Raw genomic sequence first — 19,282 nt, 5'->3', positions numbered from 1 at the left:
AAGATGGGAAAAAAAATGGGAGTTAAAAAAATACAATGAGCTACTAAAAGACTCCATTTTAATTATTTGACAAATATTAGTATCAATTGATGTATGCAGTTCTGATTCATTTGATAACCTTTAACTGCTTTTTGTCAGTTTCAGGGCACCATAGCATTCAAGGGTGCTCTGTCCTCCAAAACTTCAGCAGAGGTGCTGATTCAAAATTCAGTATTTGCTGTATGTTTATTTTCCCCAGCAGCATGAATATACTGTTATTCAGCAGTCTGCTTCCAAACTAAGGATGTCGAACTATACTTGAACATACCAGTAGTTATTCATTTGAAGGTAGCTCCTCCGTGTAGCAGTATTGCCACCATTTTGGCTGATTAGATGACTCTCAGGACTGCAGATTTGGACAGAGTGCTTGACTGGTATCTCTGTGACTCCCCAGTCAGCTTTGTTGCACTTGTTAGTGCAGAAAATATTAAACATGTATACTTTACACATTCTCATTAGTACATCGAGTTCTGTAATCTCAGCGAATTACCAGCATGGGTCCGCCCACCTTCAGCCTGAGGAGAGGCTCAGTTATCTTAACCGAGAACCCTGTGCAGGGCTTTTTTAAAATGCCCTAAACCACAGCAAAAAGTTAAACAGAATAATTTTAAAGCACATCAGATATTTGATTCACTGAGTAAAAACTGCCACACACATTTAACTTTCATAATAGGTTTTTATATTTATTTATAGTATACTTAAAAAGATGTGATTTCATTACCCAGATACAAGATAATTAAATTTAATAAAAGTTTAAAATGAAAAAGGAAACATTTTTTTATATGAAATACATTTGTCTTTCATCAGCAACAACTTCATTGCAAGGAAAATGGAATACAAAGATTTTGTTGGATTAGTGCTTGGATTTCAAACATTGGTTCTCTGTCAATAGCCACACTTTTTTGCTTTTAGTCCCTTGTGTCACATATTTCCAGCATCTGCCAACTGGTCCCAGATGCCCGTTAAGTTTTATTTAATTTCCACAAAAAGAATTTTAAAAAAGTAGGACCATACATACAGTATTATAGTAACAACGATGAAAAACAGAAATAAATTTAGGAGCTGGGAGGAGGAATACAATCAGCAAAGGAATTACATTATAGCTACATTATGCTTTCTTGGTCAGAGTTAGATGAAAGATTGATACAACTCTCATGACTGTATGGTAAATATCTAGCTAGGGCCAACAGGTGATTAGCTTAGCCTAGTTTATCTTAGCTTAGCTTGTACATGTTTGTTGGTTATTGTTGGCCGCAGCGGTGAAAGAAGTACTTGGATACTTTGCTTGAGTAAAAATAGCTAAACCACAATGTAGAAATACTCCATTACAAGTTAAAGTTCAAAGTTCAGTATATAGTTATTACAAACAAGTACTCAGAATATCAAAATAAAAGTAGTTATCATCCATAAAAATGGCTCCCATTGAGATTGGTGAATATTACTGGATTATAATGACAGATGCATTCATGTGTAAGTAGCATTTTACTGTTCTAGTTGGTCAATGTGTAAAGTAATGTGTAACAAATAATAAAAAAAAACTGTCATCTGCAAAGTAACTATAGCTGTCAGAAAAATGTAGTGGAGTAAAAAGTACAATACTTCTACTTCTACTACTACAATACAACGTAAAGTAACATAAAATGAGAACACTGACATAAAGTACTTACACCACTTGAGTGAATGTACTTAGTTAGCACTGGTGACCTGTGGGGTTCACTCCACTCCGAATACCACTCTGAAGCCGTGTAGGATAACTGTGGATCAATTGTGAGTTTAGGGGCACTGCACATTGGCATTTTCAAGACATGGGACACACTTGCCTACTACCAAGTGGCACATGAACGCGCAAACGTAAGGGCTGAAAACTGCAAGCGCGGGTACAAGGGCAGACCCAGTATCCAAAAAATAAACAACTGCCAAAATAACAGAAAGACATGGGGTGATTACCTTAAAATACCCCACTTTAGGGTGGGTGACTCACAAAACTCCCTCTCTTCATAACAGGATCCCTTCCCAAAAATAAATATTGTAAGAGTAAACAGGTGTATCTTCCAGTTCTGGCCTCTCTTGACATACAGCAATAACAACGTTCCTCGTATTCGTCTCGGCTGCCTCGCTAATTGGATACTGTTTCCCTGAGCAGTTAGCTGATTGGTGCTCCCGTGGTAACCAGCTTGTAGTAGGCTCCCTTCAGGGCCATGAGCTGGTCGTGCGTTCCTTTCTCGATCAAAAAGCCCCTGGACATGACGGCGATAATGTCAGAGTTCTGAATGGTGGACAGTCGGTGGGCAATAACAATGCAGGTCCGGCCCTCTCTGGCCTTGTCCAGGGCTTCTTGCACGGTCTGTAACAGAAACAAAAACACACACAGATACACACACACACACACACAAGCGCGCGCGCTGAAGCCATGTTCACAGACTCCCACACAGCTGACACGCAGGCCTCATAATTACAGCAATTTCACAATCACGTGTTGATTACTATCATTAGAATGTTCCAGTGGATCAGTGCGCCGCAGAGGCCTCTTTGCTCCACAGCGTGGTTCAGCCATTTGAGCTGGTAAAGCTACTGCCTAGGCCCACAGACTGTATTCATCTTGAAGACGCTCTACTGAAGGCTCGGTATGAACTGTGAGCTGCTGGTGATAATAATAGAGATGATGAATGATAATGATGTTAATGATAATAATAATTAACTGTCTGCTCTCCTTGCTCCCTGTGCCTGGAGAATATCAAGCAGCTGCGCTGTGACGTGATATGAAGTGTGTGGATTCAGCAAACGATGACGGCGCTGCTCGGAGTGTATTGAGGCGTACCTTCTCGCTCTCGGTGTCCAGTGCGGAGGTGGCCTCGTCCAGGAGCAGGATCTTGGGGTCGCGTATGATCGCCCTGGCGATGGCGATGCGCTGTTTCTGACCACGAGACAACTGAGAACCCTGAGCGCCCACATTGGTGTCGTATTTCTAAGGCAGCGAGGAAGAACGAGATCTATATTAAACATATTATGAATAGTCACATCCTCATTTGTACATAAACGTGTTATTTGTCTGGAAAGCCGAGATATCCTTCTCCAATTCTTTTTCTATGCAAGGCCCTGAGAAAAAAATCAACAGAGGATAATGTTTATAGTTTTGGTTTACATTTTGTCCGTATCAGTACTGGCCTCAAAAACCCAGGATCAGTCAGGCTGTAGACCTTCCGACAGTGAGTCGGCTGCTGCAGGTAGTGAGCCTCATTGCATCAGCACAATTATAATGAGCTTTTGAAAAGGCACTGACTGAATCCTGCTGATGGAAGTGGAGTTAAAAAGTAAAAATGCAGTCATTTTAACTTTAACAAAGTGGTTTGCATAACTCATTAATTTGCCAGTGTAAAATTTTTGCGGAGTGATGAACTTGAAATGTCTCGGCTGTCAGTCAGCCGAATTACCCATCAAAGCCCCAACTGCACTCTCCAAACCTAAAATTTTTCAACAGTCCAATTACTTTCCCATTAGACTACATTAGACCATGCAATAACACTGCAATGCGTGTAAAGGATTTCACTTTTTATAAACTCTTGCCAGGAAATGTGAGGCCTACGGGAAGTCCTGTAGAACTGATTACATTGTTAAAAATATGGTCATTGAAATGCCACTAAAAGAAAAGTCATTTATGCACCACTTTTCACAGGTTTTAACAAAATGTAGCCAAGTTTGAAAGACAGCCAGAACTACACTGACTGCTTCATTTCAGCAATGCTGACAGCGGACTAACCACTGCATTCGCCTGTGGTCTGCTCTTTCAAGGCCAAATTCCACTTTATAATTTCATTGGTTTGATATGTTTATGAAATAATGTACATCTGATTACAGTACAAGAAATAATGGATTGTAAGTTTGTTCATTTATTATCATAAACTACCAAGAAGTTCTATCTTATGATTACTACACAGAACTTTCACATCCAGACCATGAAGGTCTGACAAAAGCCTTTGTTCTTTTCTCTCATAACCGGTATCAAACTCAACACTGACTAATTTTGAACTAATTTATTTCACATTTGATGAACCAAAAGACCGGTCCTTAGCCTGATCAACCAGTCACTGTAGACTCTTTCATGCCATTCATTAGTGTAGAGTTCTCTCGGTTCCTCAGTAAAAGTTGCTCTGAGCGGCTTTGTGAATAGATATGAGGAGGAAACCGAGGAATAAGTTAGGAACGTTCAGTGGCATTTAGGAGGACTCCTAGCGGTAAGCTGAGATACGCTGAAGAGCTACACCCACCGGCACACCTGCTCCTCATTCCCACATCAAGCCACACCTGTCCTTCATTAACCGCAGTGTGTATATATACCAGCCTCTCTCCCGTTGCTGTTTCCCTGATCAGCCTCTGTTTGCTTGCTCCCCTTGTTTTAATTTGGTATGCCTTTGCTAACTAGCCACCTGTTGCCAGTCTGTTTTCTAAACATGGATGAAATACACCTCATTTTAACCTGACCTGCTCTGCCTCTGCTTTTGAGTCCACACCCCACTAAACACAAAACGTCCACAGTACCTCAGGAAGCGACATGACAAAGTCGTGAAGCTGGGATTTCTTGGCGGCGGAGATGACCTCATTCATGCTGATCTCCCGGGAGTTGTCGCCGTACTTGATGTTCTCTGCGATGCTGCAGTCAAACAAGACGGGCTCCTGAGATACGATGCCAATCTTGGAGCGCAGGAAGGGGACGTTGACACAAGTTGAGTCACGGCCATCAATCAGCTGCAGGAAGCAATTGATTTTACCATTAGTAGACTGGAAATGCAATCCACTTAATGAGCTATCATACGGCCATCTCCACTGTAATTTCTCTCCAAACTATGCGGAGGTGATACTGTCCTTTTTTAAATCTCAGAGATTCAGGACTATGCCTTTCCAAAACAATTCCAACTCAATTAAGGCCATTTGGATCTTGGCAGTTATCCCTTTCTGGCACAAAGGCAAACTTCCTTTGTAGGAAGAATTACCCCTTTTAAAATACAGTCCAAAGTCAGCATAAATGTCTGACTGATAAATGCTTTGAAGTGATATGAGAGTCAAATATACTTCATTCACCAGGTACCTGCATGTCCAGTAATCATTTTTTGACTTTGACAAATTACAGATTTCACTTTATACAGTAACACCCAAAGTATAACTGAACGGCCTACGAGCATAAGTTGAAAGCAGAAATGACATTCATTTCAAATGAGACATCTGACATTTTAAAAAGAAGGTCAGCATCTGCTGTGACAATATAATGTTGGCTTAAAGGCAAAACTCTCAATTGCACATTTCCTTGTTTAAATATGCAAAGAATTCATTTGATTCTTCCTTTGCAGGGCCATATTTCCATAACCTATATGTACTATATGTGTAACAGTGTAGTCTTGGAAAAGTGCTCAAATACCTGTGACAAAATTGATTTTTTTTGTTTTTGCATCCACTTTGGGGCAGAGGAAATAAGCTATGAACACAATACCGGCATTCTATGACCTTTTTTAAGTGGATATTGTAAATGTGCCAACAAACAGTTGCCTATTAACAGATGCAGCAGATATGTAGCAACATGTGTTTATGTCCATTTGGCAAATTGAAGTCCAGTCGTGGCTCTCCTTTTAGCTCTGTTTTGGTCTCCATCAACTCCTGAGGGAAATAACGGGCTCTTAGCTGCTAAATGTTCAACCAACAAGTAGTGGACATTGGGTTTTTGGAGCTTTTCACTCAGTTAATTATGTGTTTTGCACGTAAAATCAAAGTACAGCTGTCAAATAAATGTCTGTAAAGAAGAAATACTGAAGTTGCATAAAATGGAAATACTCAAAACCTCAAAATTGTACCATTTACAGTATGAAACCATTCATAATTTATATTCAACGCTTGGTGTACATATGCAGCATTTTGAAGTATGTCCTCCTCACCACTCTGCCGTGGTCAGGATCATAAAACCTCTCCAGCAGCTGCACGCTGGTGCTCTTCCCACAGCCGCTGCTGCCCACAAAGGCCAGCGTCTGGCCGGGCTTCACCATCACATTCAGCCCATTCAGGACCTGGATGTCGGGCCTGGTGGGGTAGGTGAACTTGCAGTCAATGAACTCAATGTTCCCTTGGAAGTTATCCTGGAAACAAGGTGGAAGGAAGGAAGTGGGGTGGGGTGGGGGCAAAATGAGCACAAAGGTTACAGTAGGTTTCTTTGAGTGTTAGGGTGCCACCTTCTGTCCATAAAAGGCAGGATTAGACTCCAATTACACTGGCAGTGAAGAGTTCTGTTTCCTTTTTATGCTAGAAATTGTCTGATGCTGTTTTTTTTTTATTATTATTATTATTATCATGCTCCTCAAAAGCGTTCTGTGTACTGGTATTTTCAGGAAATTTATTTCCTTTTTTTTTTTGTTTGGATGTACAATAAATGATAGAAGGACTAACAATCCTTCCTTTCATCTCCTTCCATCTGCAAATCTCTCTTTCATGACTGATGTAAAATTACCAGGCAAAGCAATAAGAAATCAGACCCTTCTTAATCTAATGTGGAAGGAACAGGCAGCACTCAGACAGCAATGTGACAGCCGAGCACATAACATACAGCATAACATATGCCCTCATACCCATTTATCTCCCTTATCGCTGTAGACGCTGATCTGAGGCACGCGGTCCAGCAGCTGGAAGAAACGTGCAGCTGAAATCTTGGCCTTGGCGTAGTCCGGGGTGTAGGAGGAGGCTCTGCCGAGGGCTGTGCCACTGGTGACGATGGCTGAGATGACCCTGCCAAAGGGACCAATATACTGTGACTTCTCTTCCACCACGACAGGCGACATTATTGTGCATTTCTTTGTTTTGTCCGAATCTACAATTACAATAAATGTAAAGGCGATTGTAGCCATGAGGACAAAACGAAAACAAATCAGGTATAAAAGAAGAAAGAAAACTGATGGTTTACCAAACGCTTTCACTGTGATTTTTATTTTGCATGGCCACATGACCTGCACATACACATGCACCCTTTTCAGCCAGAAATGGCACCATTCTTACCTGCTTACTGGTGTATTTTAACTACTGTTGTCATGCAGCTGCACGGTGTAGCATGAGCTCACTTCGCCTAGTCTTAGTCTGTGATATAATGGCATATACAGTGATTGCATACAATGATTTCTACCATATAGTTTTTTGCCTATTTCTTTAGTTCTTACCCACATTTTAGGCATTTTATCAGAAGGACAGGAGAAAGATGACAGGAAATGGGGAAAGAGAAAAATGGGAAAGGACCGGCAACAAAGGTAGTTAATGTAAATGGCACCTTGTTTTTAAGTGTTAGGAGTGATACAAATTAGCATTAAATAAATCTTGATGCAGCCCCTACATCGGGAACCAGTGACATAAGCAGTAGCAACGACCGGGAGGCACACAGAATGACACTGCAGTTCACAGCCTCCCTCTTCCCCTCTCACCTGAACACCAGACTGAAATGAAGCCCCTCTCGTCGCACCAAGTAACCTCCAAACCTGTAGGAGGCGGAGTTGGTCAAGAAGATGACGCACTGGGCGAAACCGTAGCAGGCTCCATACACGTTTGCTTTCTTTAGGGCCGCTTGGTACGGGGCGTCAAGTTGGGCCTCATACAGGTCCACAAAACTCCGCTCCTTCCCCAGACCGGCGATGGTGCGGATGTTGTTTAGGGCCTCACCAGAAATCTATCAATGAAGGACTTGGGTTAGAATTCTGATATCAGATTGAACGGAAAAAACAGGCCAAAAAGCCAGATGGCTGGAGATGCCCCTGATTCTTATGGGCTTTTCCTGTGTGAAGAAGGATGGGCTTATAGATAAAGCATTTGCTCTGTTCTTATCTATATCCTATTTTATGCTGCTGCAGTAAGCCAACTTCCCCCATAGGGATCATTAAACTTTCATCTAATCCACTTTATTTGAATTGGTGGGGTTTACTGCATCAGGATAATTAAGATAGCGTAACGCAAGTTCACAGTAAATTGACTTTTGAATACTTTTCCTTTGATTTGAACTTGCTGGCTCTCACTGTATTGTCCTGGGGGTTTTTTTTATTTTTTTTTATCAGTTGTGCCTTTCAGTACCGTCGCTGCATTTTAAGCATGGGTGGCCCCAGCAGGTATCGAGCCTGACAGTGTTAGCTCCGTGCCTAAATCACCAAATTACAGGAGCACCTAATAAAATGCTTTTGGATCTGAGTTCAGCTGTAGGGCTGTAGAGTTTTTTCCTCAGTGGTGTGGAAAAAAAAAAAAAAAAAGATGAAACCTGGGGCCTGAAGTAGACCCTGTTGTTAAGCTTTCTCTTTTCTGCTGTCTGTAGATAAGTCAGCTGATGTCGCCTTCCAGCTGAAAGTTTACCAGGATTATTGTGATGATGCTTTTCACCTGCCACTCAGTTTATGAACATTGCAGTTGTGGTGTTTTCAAAGTAGAGGCTAATAAACAGTCACCCAAGACAGGAGAAAAAAGATTTCTGTTGAAGTTGTACAGTATAAACAATGATATCTGACCCGTCCGGCAGCTTCCATGGCCTCTTTGTCCTGCTTGGCGAAGCCCGTGAGCATCTTCGCCTGGAAGCCACCTGACAGGGCGATGAAAGGCAGGAAGCACAGGATGAGCAGCGTGAGCTTCCAGCTGAAGTAGAAGGACATGATGACGGCCACGCCGATGTTGGTCAGAGAGTTGACGATCATGCCGATCTGCGAGCCCGTGGCCTTAGAGCGAGACGAAGGGAAGAGGGGGATGGTGCTGCTTGACTCAAAATGTTGTGCAATGTGCTGATTGTTCTTATATATTGAACTAAGTCATCCGAGCAGAATTAAACAAGTTAGATTCTAGAAAAACAGGACACCAAGTGTTATTCTCCAGATACAGTAGGTGGGATTTATCTCAATACATAGCAAAATACAGTTAAGGCCAGAAAATAAAACCATAGTTTTTTCACTGAATTTAATCTTCATACTGAGGCTGTAACGTACCCCTTGAACTTGTGAAGCATCAGTCGCCAGACGTGTGGTCAGAGCTCCAGGGCTGTTCCTGTGATCGTCAAACCAGCCGATCTCCTGGCCCAGCATGGCGTGAAAACCGAGCCGCCGCAACCTGCGTGTCAGCAGCTCTCCAGCCTTGGAGAAAGCATAACCCTGGAGACACACAGGCACAAAGTATTTTTATTAAATCCAAAACCCCAACACGGTCACCTTCAACATAATGTCGGGTATCGGTAATTTGAGAAAATTGTCTATGTCATCCCCTCCCCACCAGGAGGTCAGGGAGTCATTAACCTGGTTACAGAACAGCACCTCTCCAGGATGTAGGGAAATCTTGTTCATCCAAAGAAGGTATTAATTTGTCAAAACAAAAGTGGTGGCTTATGACTTTCCCCCAACCTTGAACACAAGGAGGCGGTGAGGGCAGCGGAGAAGCACCAAAACAATCCGTCTTGCTAAAGCAGACCACTACTCTACCTGCAGCATCTGGGTGAAGAAAGAGACCACGCCGACCATGACAAAGAACAGGCAGATACTATCAATCTCCTCCCTCTGAGCCACAGGATCTGTTACTGAGAACGTCTATACACACACAAACACACACACAGGCATATGCGCACGTACAAAAACATGTTATTGTGGCCCACCATGCATATAGTTACCTGAATTTTCAGTGTCTATACACAGTGGCTCTATGGCTTTTGAAATAAGCTCAATTTTTAAGACAATCTAAGTGAACTTTACCGCCAAGATTTGACTGAACAGTAGAGAGTAGACGGGGTTGACTCCTCCGTTTATTGCAGCTCCAAGGGATCCGAAAAGCATATAGGGCCACTCAGGTATGTTGTACTTCAGGATCCTAGCAACTGGAGCGGGCTCCACGAGTTCGTCCTCCTCCTCTGGGATGGCATTCTGAGCATTCACAAAGGACGGACGTAAAAAAAATACACATCCGGACTGAACAGCAAAAGCTTTTAAGTGTGTGTACTGTCTGAGAACTGAGGGGAAAAAAAACAAATATGCTGCCAGGGAAAACTTCCAACGAGTGGTTTTCACTCCAACAATATGCAACTTATTGTTGACCTGCTTCAAACACCCACACATAAAATTTGCGCACGCACGCACACCTTGGATTTGTCTGCCTGAGAATCGGCATAGGCTCTGGGGCCGAGCTCTCCAGCAATGGGCACTGAAGACTCTGGGATCAGGTTGGACAGCTGGGATCGGGACCGCTGGCGGATCGAGGCTCTGAAAAAACAAAGAATTTACAGAAGTGGTTTCTGAACTGATGTATTTCTATCTATCATTTCTTGCACACTGTGTACATGAATATTTGGAGGACAGAGGAATAGATTGCAGCTTGTGTGTTGTTGATGCTGCTGGTGTTGTTCTTTGTGCACTTGTCACTGGGTGCTTCTTGAGGTGCTGATAGAGGAGCTTGAAGCCTCTGCTGTTGCAGCGTGTGTAAGTGGCTCTGGATGATAGCGCGAGCTAAATGCTCCAAGTGTCGAAGTAAGTGTAGGTGGCTGATTAGGTCAATTAAGGCACCGGTTTCTGGCATGATGCAAAGTCAATTTCAGCCACAAAATGACTACTGTAATAATCCAATTTAGATGCTTAGTCAGGAGCCCATAAAAGGGTATTATACACAAGTAAGCAAATGTGCGAGTACTGAAGGGCAGGAGGTGACTGGCACAGTGACTGTGTGTGTGTGTGTGTGTGTGTGTGTGTGTGTGTGTGTGTGTGTGTGTGTGTGTGTGTGTGTGTGTGTGTGTGTGTGTGTGTGTGTGTGTGTGTGTAATACCTCAAACTGGCACGGTAGCTGCCTGCTCTAGATAGACTCAGCCTCTCCTGCTCTTCCTCCTTGTCAGCCACTAAACGCAAGAGATCCAACAAAGGCTGATGATCACAGTCAGTAGATCCTTTCCCTATATGATTAAATATCTTTCTGGAATTTTAAATCGGAGCAAAAATTCAGTGGAATGAAAAACTACGTGAGATCAGGAAGACAGCATCCCCCGGAGCTGGACCTACTTTGCCGAGCCTTCTCGTTCAGAGCCTTGTCTCCTTGACTCTGGAGGGTCACGAGGGTGAAGTAGACTCCCTTCCTCTCCAGCAGGTCATTGTGTTTGCCCCTCTCCACAGCCCGGCCGTGCTCAAAGCCGACGATCACGTCGGCATTCTTTATGGTGGACAGCCGGTGAGCAATGGAGATGGTGGTGCGACCCATGCGTACCTACGACGAAAAAACAGATTTGTACCAGTGTTTTATTTCTGCTAGGGACTAAGAAAAACCAGTCTCATGGGTTTTGTTTGATTAATGAATAAAAAAGGATTCAGACCTCACATCCTCAAATTTCTAAAACCATCTCTGCCTTACGACCTACAACAAAACCAATCAATATTTTTCACTCTTTGTTGGTTATGAAATGGATTTTTTCCTCCCTTTTTGTGTTCATGTATTTTCCATTATCTAAAGTCTTACTGTTTTTTATGTGGCAAAAGTTTGACATTAAAATGTTAAACTATCAAAATAAAAAGATAAGGTGACTGTAAACCAGTGTCCTGAATTGCCCATTTCTGTATTAAATCATTCCTGAATGAAATATATGTGCCTCAGAGGCACCATCTTTCTTTCAGATGTGTAATGTTTGCCTCGCAAACAGCTCATAGGTAACAGTGTGCTTGAATAAGCAAGCCAATGAGTGTGCATACAATTTGCAGGGGCAAATACTTTAAAGAAAGGTAATGCCACCAGAATTTCTTTCTTTTTTTTTAATCATGATAAGAAAAACCTGATGAGTTTCTGAAATTTCTACAAATGTTCACCCTGGCCATGTCTGCAAACTGCAGGAATTACAGTTCCTCCAAAAACGTATTAGACAAAGCAGTTTGATAATATTTGAAGACATTCGTTCAGTATTCTCAAGTTTCTTTCAGCGTCCTCAGACTTCATTCCACATTTTCAGAATTTCCATTTAGGTTTTCCCAGGATTTCGTTTCCTGACAGCATGCCATTGTTTGTAAATATGATGTAAATGGATAGGTTTATAATGAAATTATCTTTATAATGTGTTTTACTTCATGTTTTTTTGACTGTATAATTTTTTCTGTAGTTTTTCAACCAGTTCCTGCAACTATACGTTTGTTGATGTGATGGCTAAATAAATACTGGCCCATTTTATTATTTCCTTATAGCCTTTACTTTTTTTTTTTTTCTTGAAGTTGGGTTACGGGGGCATATTTGAAATATACTCTGTATAGTTCTCATGTTACAGTATGTCACTTGGTGCCGCACTGTACATGGATGCTCATGTTTATGTATTCGACTTTTTTCCCAATGCTGAGTAATTATTTGTGATGACCTCAAACGAACAAGGGCTGAAACGAACGGAGTTAATGCTCCACACAGGCCGTTCAGACTTACTTTATCCAGGGCCACTTGAACGACAGCCTCACTTTCGTTGTCAAGGGCAGAGGTCGCCATGTCCAGCAGCAGGATACGAGGGTTCCTGACCAGCGCTCGAGCAATGGCAATACGCTGCTTCTGACCTCCGCTCAGCTGACCTCCACCCTCCCCCACCAAGGTGTCGAATTTCTGCCAAATTTAAAATGACAGGGAAACTTATCAGTCTTACTGGTTCTCAACACTGCACCGAATCGGTGCTTATACCTTTTCTACGCTTCCTGAAACCGAAACTCTATCTGCTAGATCCTCAGCGACCACTCCACCTGCGGCAGGTCCATGATGAAGCTGTAGGCGTTGGCCTCCTTTGCAGCGGTGATGATGTCTTCCATGGAGACGCCGGGTCGACCGTAGCGTATGTTCTCAGCGATGGTGGTGGCAAACAGCACAGGCTCCTGCTCCACAATGCCAATCAGTGAGCGCAGCCACTGGATGTTGAGCCCCCTGATGTCATGGCCGTCCAGGGTCACCTGAGATGGAGGGCACACAGAACAGCTGGTTTGATAGATGATGCCATTAAAGTACTTTGCTGCTATAATGTGTTTTTTTTTTCTTTCTTTTTTGCAACAATGCTTCAAATGATAAGGTTGTTAGTCTTGTGCTACAATAGCCTATTTCCTTCTTGAGAAGCTAAAAGGAATAAAAGAGTAAGGTGTGTAAAGACTTCTAATTCCAGTAAAAGTGAAAAATGAGGCTGTTAGGGCCCATTGGCTGAATAATGAAAGAGATTATCATGTACTTCTATAACCCTCCGGGGATGGTTATTTTTGAAACTACTGGAATAAAGCTTAAAAGGAAGGAGCTGGCAGCTACTGTGTGTCGAGGGATTCTTCAATCTCATGAGCCGACAAAAGGGACCTGAATCACAGTATATTATATGGGCGCCACATGTTCTTTTTAGAACTTTAGAACATGTCTCAAACTTACCATGCCCTCTTTAGGGTCGTAGAAGCGCTGGATGAGCTGAACAACAGAACTCTTCCCGGCTCCGCTCGGACCAACAAAGGCTGTGGTCTCCCCTGACTTCACTGCGACACTGAGCTGGTCCAGGATCTGAGTAGAGGTGACATGACACCGTGGCAAAAGTGACACAGAAAATTTTCTGGAAAACTGTTTTTCAGGAATCAAACTATACCCTCAGTTATATATGATAACAAAAGCAGCAGCACTCAAGAGTACCTTGACTTCAGGTCTGGATGGGTAGTAGAAAGTCACATTGTGAAACTCAATATCTCCTTTGACCCTGTCAAGCTTATATCCAGCCTCGGATAAACAGTCAATCTCCGGCTCCTGGCAGTGGCACATTTCAAAAAACAAGACTTGTCTATAAGAGTCAGTGTTTTCCTGTGAAAATACAGTACCTTTTACAGGTGCAAAATCTTGTAAACATCGAGCTTTCTCACTCTTTCAATTGTCTCAAAGATGATGGTGGCGGCGCCGCGGCCTGCAGCAAACGCCTCCAGACATGGGGAGGCCTGCCCCAAATTCATAGCGGCGATCAAAACACCAAAGAACACCTGGAATGAAGAGGTCAATATGTTATAGCAGCAAGAACTTTCTTGACTGGCAGAAGACACGAATGATTAATTATTTTTCAGTGTAGCAAACTGAGAATGGGGAAATTCTCCCCAGTGAACCATTTTTCTCTTTTGTTTGGGGTTGTTAGGAACCTCCAAAAGTAAGTGACCATTTTTCTCTTTGATCAAAGCAGCACTCTTTTGTTTTGTCTCGCACTGTTTTGCCCATGTAAGTGATAAAGACAGAAAAAAGGACCGGGGGAATTCAAAGGGAGTGAGGAAACAGAAACACCAGAAAAAACTTCCCATCACAAAATGACAGAAGACAGAAGAATCCAACAAGATAATGGTGCGTTTGATGGGCAGGAAAAGTGTAATTCTCCCTTTTGCACCAATGCTCATCAGTCAGTGGAGACGTTATAGGACGTTATAGCAAAATTTCTCATTATGGTAACTGTGATACCTGCAGTAGCGTTCCTGGTGTGTACTCCTCAGTGTCCACCACCAGACTAGAGCCATACCAGAAGGCCAGACCATAGCACAGGAAGATGATCAGCCACATATATCCGGTAAAAAAGCCCATAATCAGACCCTTCTTGATGCCCCAACGCTGCGCTGAGATCAAGTTCCTGTCATACCTATAAGGATGAGAGGAGCTCAACTCAGCTATGCTAACATGAGGAAAAAGTGAAAATTGTGTCGGAACTGTCATTTTGCGTACTTTACCTTTGCACCTCTTTTCTCTCTCCACCAAAGGCAGACACAGTCCTGATGGAGGAGAGGACCTCGTCAGCTACGGCTCCAGCTTTTGCGTAGGCCTGCAGCTCCATCCCTGTTAGCTTAGCCACGAACTAGACTCAGGGGAAAAACCAGGTGACGCAAAGTTAATGGAGAAAAAAAAACCAAGTGAGAGTCAAGTCAAGAAAAGTCAATCAAGGAAATCGAATCAAGTCTCACCAGAGCCATAAGACCAGCGCCAATACCGATGAGTGGACTTGCTGCAACGATGACAAGTGTTAACTTCCATCCTTTCACAAAGCCAATGCAGAAGCCACACACAAAGGTGGTGAAGCGCTGCAGAAAAATGGCGACTTGATCCGCGATAGCATCGTTGATCTTGTTGATATCACTGTAATACAGATATGACCACTGTAAGACAGACACAACATCCGTCCACAAGACCCCAGGAGACAGACGTTTTTTGTAATTTTCCCACTCACTCTGACATGCGAGTGTTGAGTTCCCCTACGGAGGTGCAGTCGAACCAGCCGATCTCCATCCGCATCACTTTGCTGAAGTACTTTTTCCTTATGAGCTGGATTTGCCTGGCAGCGGCCGTCACCCACAGGGAGATCTGTCAGTTGTAAAAGGGAGGTTACGCTCAGATTCGTTCACTGTTAGAAATAAAAGGGTGGTATCAGGACCCTGACCTCTGACCTCCGTTTGAAGGTTGAAAAGATACATTTCACATGTGAAAAAATGTAAAGGGGCACTACACCAGTTTTACACGATAAAGTTCAGCTTGTTCGGGTGAGGTGTGCGCCAGAGCCTGTGAAAACAGTAGGACATCGCCTTCTGTGGCTCTGGAGCAGCTTCGTCGAGACTTAGAAAAAAACCCCGATGATGTCGCAGTGATGTCATCGGGGTCTAATCTATCTCTTGTAGGCCATCCCAGGAACTGCAATACTAAATCTCAAACCTATTTAGTGCTTTATAAGCCATTAGTCCTGTTTTAAAATCAATTCTTTGGAGGCATGAAGCCAGTGTCAATCTTGATTTCAGTTGCAGTTACTCATTCATCGTGTGGGACCATTCAATGAATGAGTAACCGAATTAACGGGTGATATTGTTATGTAAATCTGTGGGTTGTCGAGCCTTGGGGAATTCCACGTGATTTCCTTTGCTCAGATGCATGATTACCAATCGGCACTAAGTAGACCCTGTCCTCCAAGAAGGGGTTCGAGCCAGAAAGTCCCACCAGGTTTTCCAATCTGTAGTGTAATATGCTGTGGTTGACCATGCTGATTGCAGCACTAAGATCCAATATACTAAGGCTGTCATTTAGGACCTAAACAAGAGCAGTGCCAGTGCCGTTTTGTGTGGTCAAAATCTTGACGGGAAAACAGCAAAACAGTTGTTTAAAGCCACAACTGTGTTCAGCTGCTTTACTTAAGATATAAACGGAAGGTTTCCTATGGGCCTGTAACTGTTCATTAAGTGAGGTGTCAAGATTGTAAGGCATAATAACTGCAGTTTTTATGTCCTGTGGGAAACAGCTTGAGAAGAGAAGTGTTGATTATTTGCAGGGGATCCCATGCCATGAAATAAACAGCATTTTTAACAAAGCTTGTGGGCAAAATTTCAAGGCAGCAGGAGGAGGATTTCAGATGTGGCACAATTTCCTTAATGGTCTCGTAGTATCAAATGAAATTGATGTTGTGCTGATTGAATTGGTTTTAAGTGGATGCAAAGAGGATTCATGATAGATCAGTCTATTTGGATGAAAGACTAACCTGAAAGTATCCTAACAAGAACACAGCTGCTCCAATTCCAACATAATAGAAGGCAAATTTGGTCATTTCATATTCGACGTCAAGGATCCTGAAAGTCAGCACGCACACAATAAATAAATCATACTACAAAACCACACACACATTTTAACATATATCTAAAACTTTTAATATTAGATCTTACACTATATTAGATGTTGAAGAAAGCCCCCCTCATGCATTTCTCACAACCCACTTACCCACACTGCCTTCCCTGCAGCGGTGTGAGCATCTCCCATGTTGAATTGTTCATGAGGCTCCAGTCTGGCTGGAGTGTGGCCGTGTAGTTCTTCCTCCACTGGATAGTGTTGTTCACACACTCCTTCCTGTCGTCGCTCAGCTCGTTAAGCTCGATGTCGTACTCGATGAAGGTGTCGGTGAGCAGACCAAACACCAGCAGCATGAGGGGCTGGGCTGAGCCGTGGAGCACCGCGCACAGGCTACCGGCCACCATCATCAGCACCTCGCTGCCCGTGGCAAAGCGGAACTGGAGAGGCATATAGCACACACACTTGCATTGGGTGGAAAAATCTCTCGGAAGGTGCCAGTGTTACATTCTGAAGTGTGGACAGAGGTTTTTTTTTTACCAGCTGGAAGAAGCCAACCCTTATTGCTGGTTGATCTGCTTTTCCCTGAGCTCTGTTTAAAACAGAAGGCCAATCAGTTTACATACTGTATTGGGTGAATGTAATTAAGTATCCAGAGACTCTATTGTTATACTTTACTCACTTCCCATCCTCCTTGGAAGTTGTCATGGTCCTACATGGAAGAAACCGGAACACACAGTTAGCTTCTACACACATCCTCTGGGTAACACTTTATAATAAGGGTACAAAAGACATGCTTAAGAAATGCACAATGATTTCATGCATGATTTAAAGCAGGATGTATTATGAATTCTTGTTGCTCATGTGTAATAAATGATTAATTCACTACAACGTTATATAATTATTTGATGCTTAATGGATCGTCAATTAGCAACTGTAGATTCAGTTTCTTCATACATCAACTTTTAATTTAGTACCATTAGGTGCAGGGGCCCTGAGGGCTCAACGCACTACAACATAAAAATACACGCAAATATGAAGAGTACATTTCTTTGAATGTAGAAAAACGAAATGCTGCAAAGTGAGAAAACACAAATCCGGAAACTTGCTGCAAAAACTGAAAACAGACCCAAATGTTCTGTGCACCTTGCAGCATTTCTGTATTTGGATGCGTATTGAGTTTTTTTTAGCATTTTTTTTCATAATGCTGACTTGTTCTCAAATTGGTGAATATGTTTCTTTGTTTTTTTGTTTTTCATTGGCTTTGGATTTGTCTGTGTGTTTTTCTTAAGCTGGAGTGTATTTAGCCCCAAGGCCCTCCATAATTAACAAATTGCATTAACTCTTAAGCATGTGATCTGTACGGTTATTATAAAGTGTTACCCATTCTCTGATTATAGCAGTGCTCCTTCAAAACAGAACACAACTGGATATTTCTCTTTGGTCTCACCTGAGACACTATAAACAAAAGCACACAAAAGCATGTAAATAGACCTGCCTACATAGCGTTCACACCTACGTACACACAAGCACACATGATCATTGTCTGCCACAGAGATGAAAGATTTCTCTCTCTAATAGCTCAGATTCCTTGCGAAGGGGCTAACTGTCACTTATTGTAGCTAATGCCTTCCTAAGTAACCCATCTCTCATTATCCAGCTGTTTTCATTATTCTAACTAGTGGCTGAACCGAAACATGCACAGATATTAAAATCCCCTCCACTCGACTCATTTTCTGAGTAAAAACAGTCTTTTTCTACAAACACAATCAGTGTTACTCATAAAACTCATTATTTATAGATCTTAAAACAATCTCCAAGATGATCACTAAAAATGACATTAGTATTGATATACAAAATGCTGTACTTACATATAGGAGCCAGCTGGTTCTGCAACACAGGAATTAAAGAGGCATTAATTAACATCTGTACATCCAAGACATTCCATCTGAACAAAGTGAAATACAGCATTTTTGTATTATTTTATCATAATTGGAGAATTTTTCTCGGTCCAGAAAATGAAATGTAATTGTGCATTACCGTCATCTGAAACCTCGTAGCTGTAATTTTCATGTCCCAGTTTTTTAATGCTTTGCAATTTCACTGATCCGGTCGGCATGTTGACTCATCTAGGAGAAGCGAAGAGAGAGCGCATTTCAGACGTCCAAAAGCAGAATAATTCGCGTATGACAGTCATGTCAAAATTTAAATCCCACTTGAGAGTACATTTATTTTTTTTCAGCATTCATCCTCCTGTGAGATACAATAAAAAAGAAAAAAAGAAAAAAACTTGCTGATTTGATGACATTTACATCATGAGACATTAATACAAACTTACCTACACAATTCCTTTTGAGAGAAAACTACGCTCCTTATCCTTGGCTGAAAGCGATCATGGGTTCTACCAAAAGGAGTCAAGTCCGATTAAACCAGCAGTACCAGCAGCACTCCTACACTCAAGTCCAGTATCCTGACATGCAGTTGTTACGTCCCCCAAGTTAGCTGTAGTTGTGGCAGCTCGTCACTTGTGGATGGGACAACGCTGTGTACATTGGCAGGGGTTCACGTGCTCTTGTTAAACAGAATTGGGCTCGGTTGGAACTCGGGGTCAGAGTGTTTTGTTTGAGGGTAAGTGTCCTGTCGGTTTGTGCTGCTGAACGGGCCAGTGACCTCGCCG

At 42.5% G+C, this 19,282-nt stretch overlaps 1 protein-coding gene across 6 annotated transcripts; it reads right to left on the bottom strand.

Annotated features, from left to right (window-relative positions):
- Positions 1–727: 727 nt before the first annotated feature.
- Positions 728–19,089, bottom strand: LOC120798029 (bile salt export pump-like). 6 transcript variants are annotated; one of them, XM_040141938.1, is made up of 29 exons: positions 18,944–19,089; positions 18,646–18,734; positions 18,477–18,495; positions 17,288–17,317; positions 17,146–17,197; positions 16,759–17,045; positions 16,523–16,610; positions 15,230–15,363; positions 14,967–15,138; positions 14,736–14,860; positions 14,473–14,647; positions 13,896–14,009; positions 13,672–13,782; positions 13,420–13,545; positions 12,759–12,962; positions 12,454–12,624; positions 11,061–11,262; positions 10,831–10,900; positions 10,154–10,274; positions 9,771–9,938; positions 9,504–9,608; positions 9,018–9,179; positions 8,550–8,753; positions 7,485–7,726; positions 6,645–6,801; positions 5,961–6,158; positions 4,576–4,782; positions 2,858–3,004; positions 728–2,383 (listed from the first exon to the last, which is right to left on the bottom strand). In XM_040141938.1, exons 2-29 carry the CDS (start codon positions 18,722–18,724, stop codon positions 2,183–2,185), a joined length of 4,071 nt encoding a protein of 1,356 aa, XP_039997872.1. In that variant the 5' UTR covers positions 18,725–18,734; positions 18,944–19,089; the 3' UTR covers positions 728–2,182. The 6 variants fall into 6 exon arrangements, 5 of the variants coding, with proteins under 5 accessions (XP_039997872.1, XP_039997874.1, XP_039997875.1 ...); XM_040141940.1 differs by having other exon boundaries at positions 18,948–19,089; XM_040141942.1 differs by having other exon boundaries at positions 2,277–2,680.
- Between the last annotated feature and the right edge of the window lie 193 nt (positions 19,090–19,282).

Source organism: Xiphias gladius, chromosome 13 (genome assembly GCF_016859285.1).
Source record: "Xiphias gladius isolate SHS-SW01 ecotype Sanya breed wild chromosome 13, ASM1685928v1, whole genome shotgun sequence".
NCBI classification, from domain to species: Eukaryota; Metazoa; Chordata; class Actinopteri; order Istiophoriformes; family Xiphiidae; genus Xiphias; species Xiphias gladius.
This window is presented reverse-complemented; position numbering and strand designations above follow the sequence as displayed.

Bases quoted from the DNA above. Each gene is read 5' to 3' on its own strand.
- LOC120798029 (XM_040141938.1), bottom strand. From the start codon at position 18,724: ATGCCGACCGGATCAGTGAAATTGCAAAGCATTAAAAAACTGGGACAT. The intron at 15,364-16,522 runs GTTAGTCTTTCA...TACAACTGACAG, and splicing joins TCTTGTTAGGATACTTTCAG to ATCTCCCTGTGGGTGACGGC. The intron at 13,546-13,671 runs GTACTCTTGAGT...ACCTCTACTCAG, and splicing joins CATCCAGACCTGAAGTCAAG to ATCCTGGACCAGCTCAGTGT.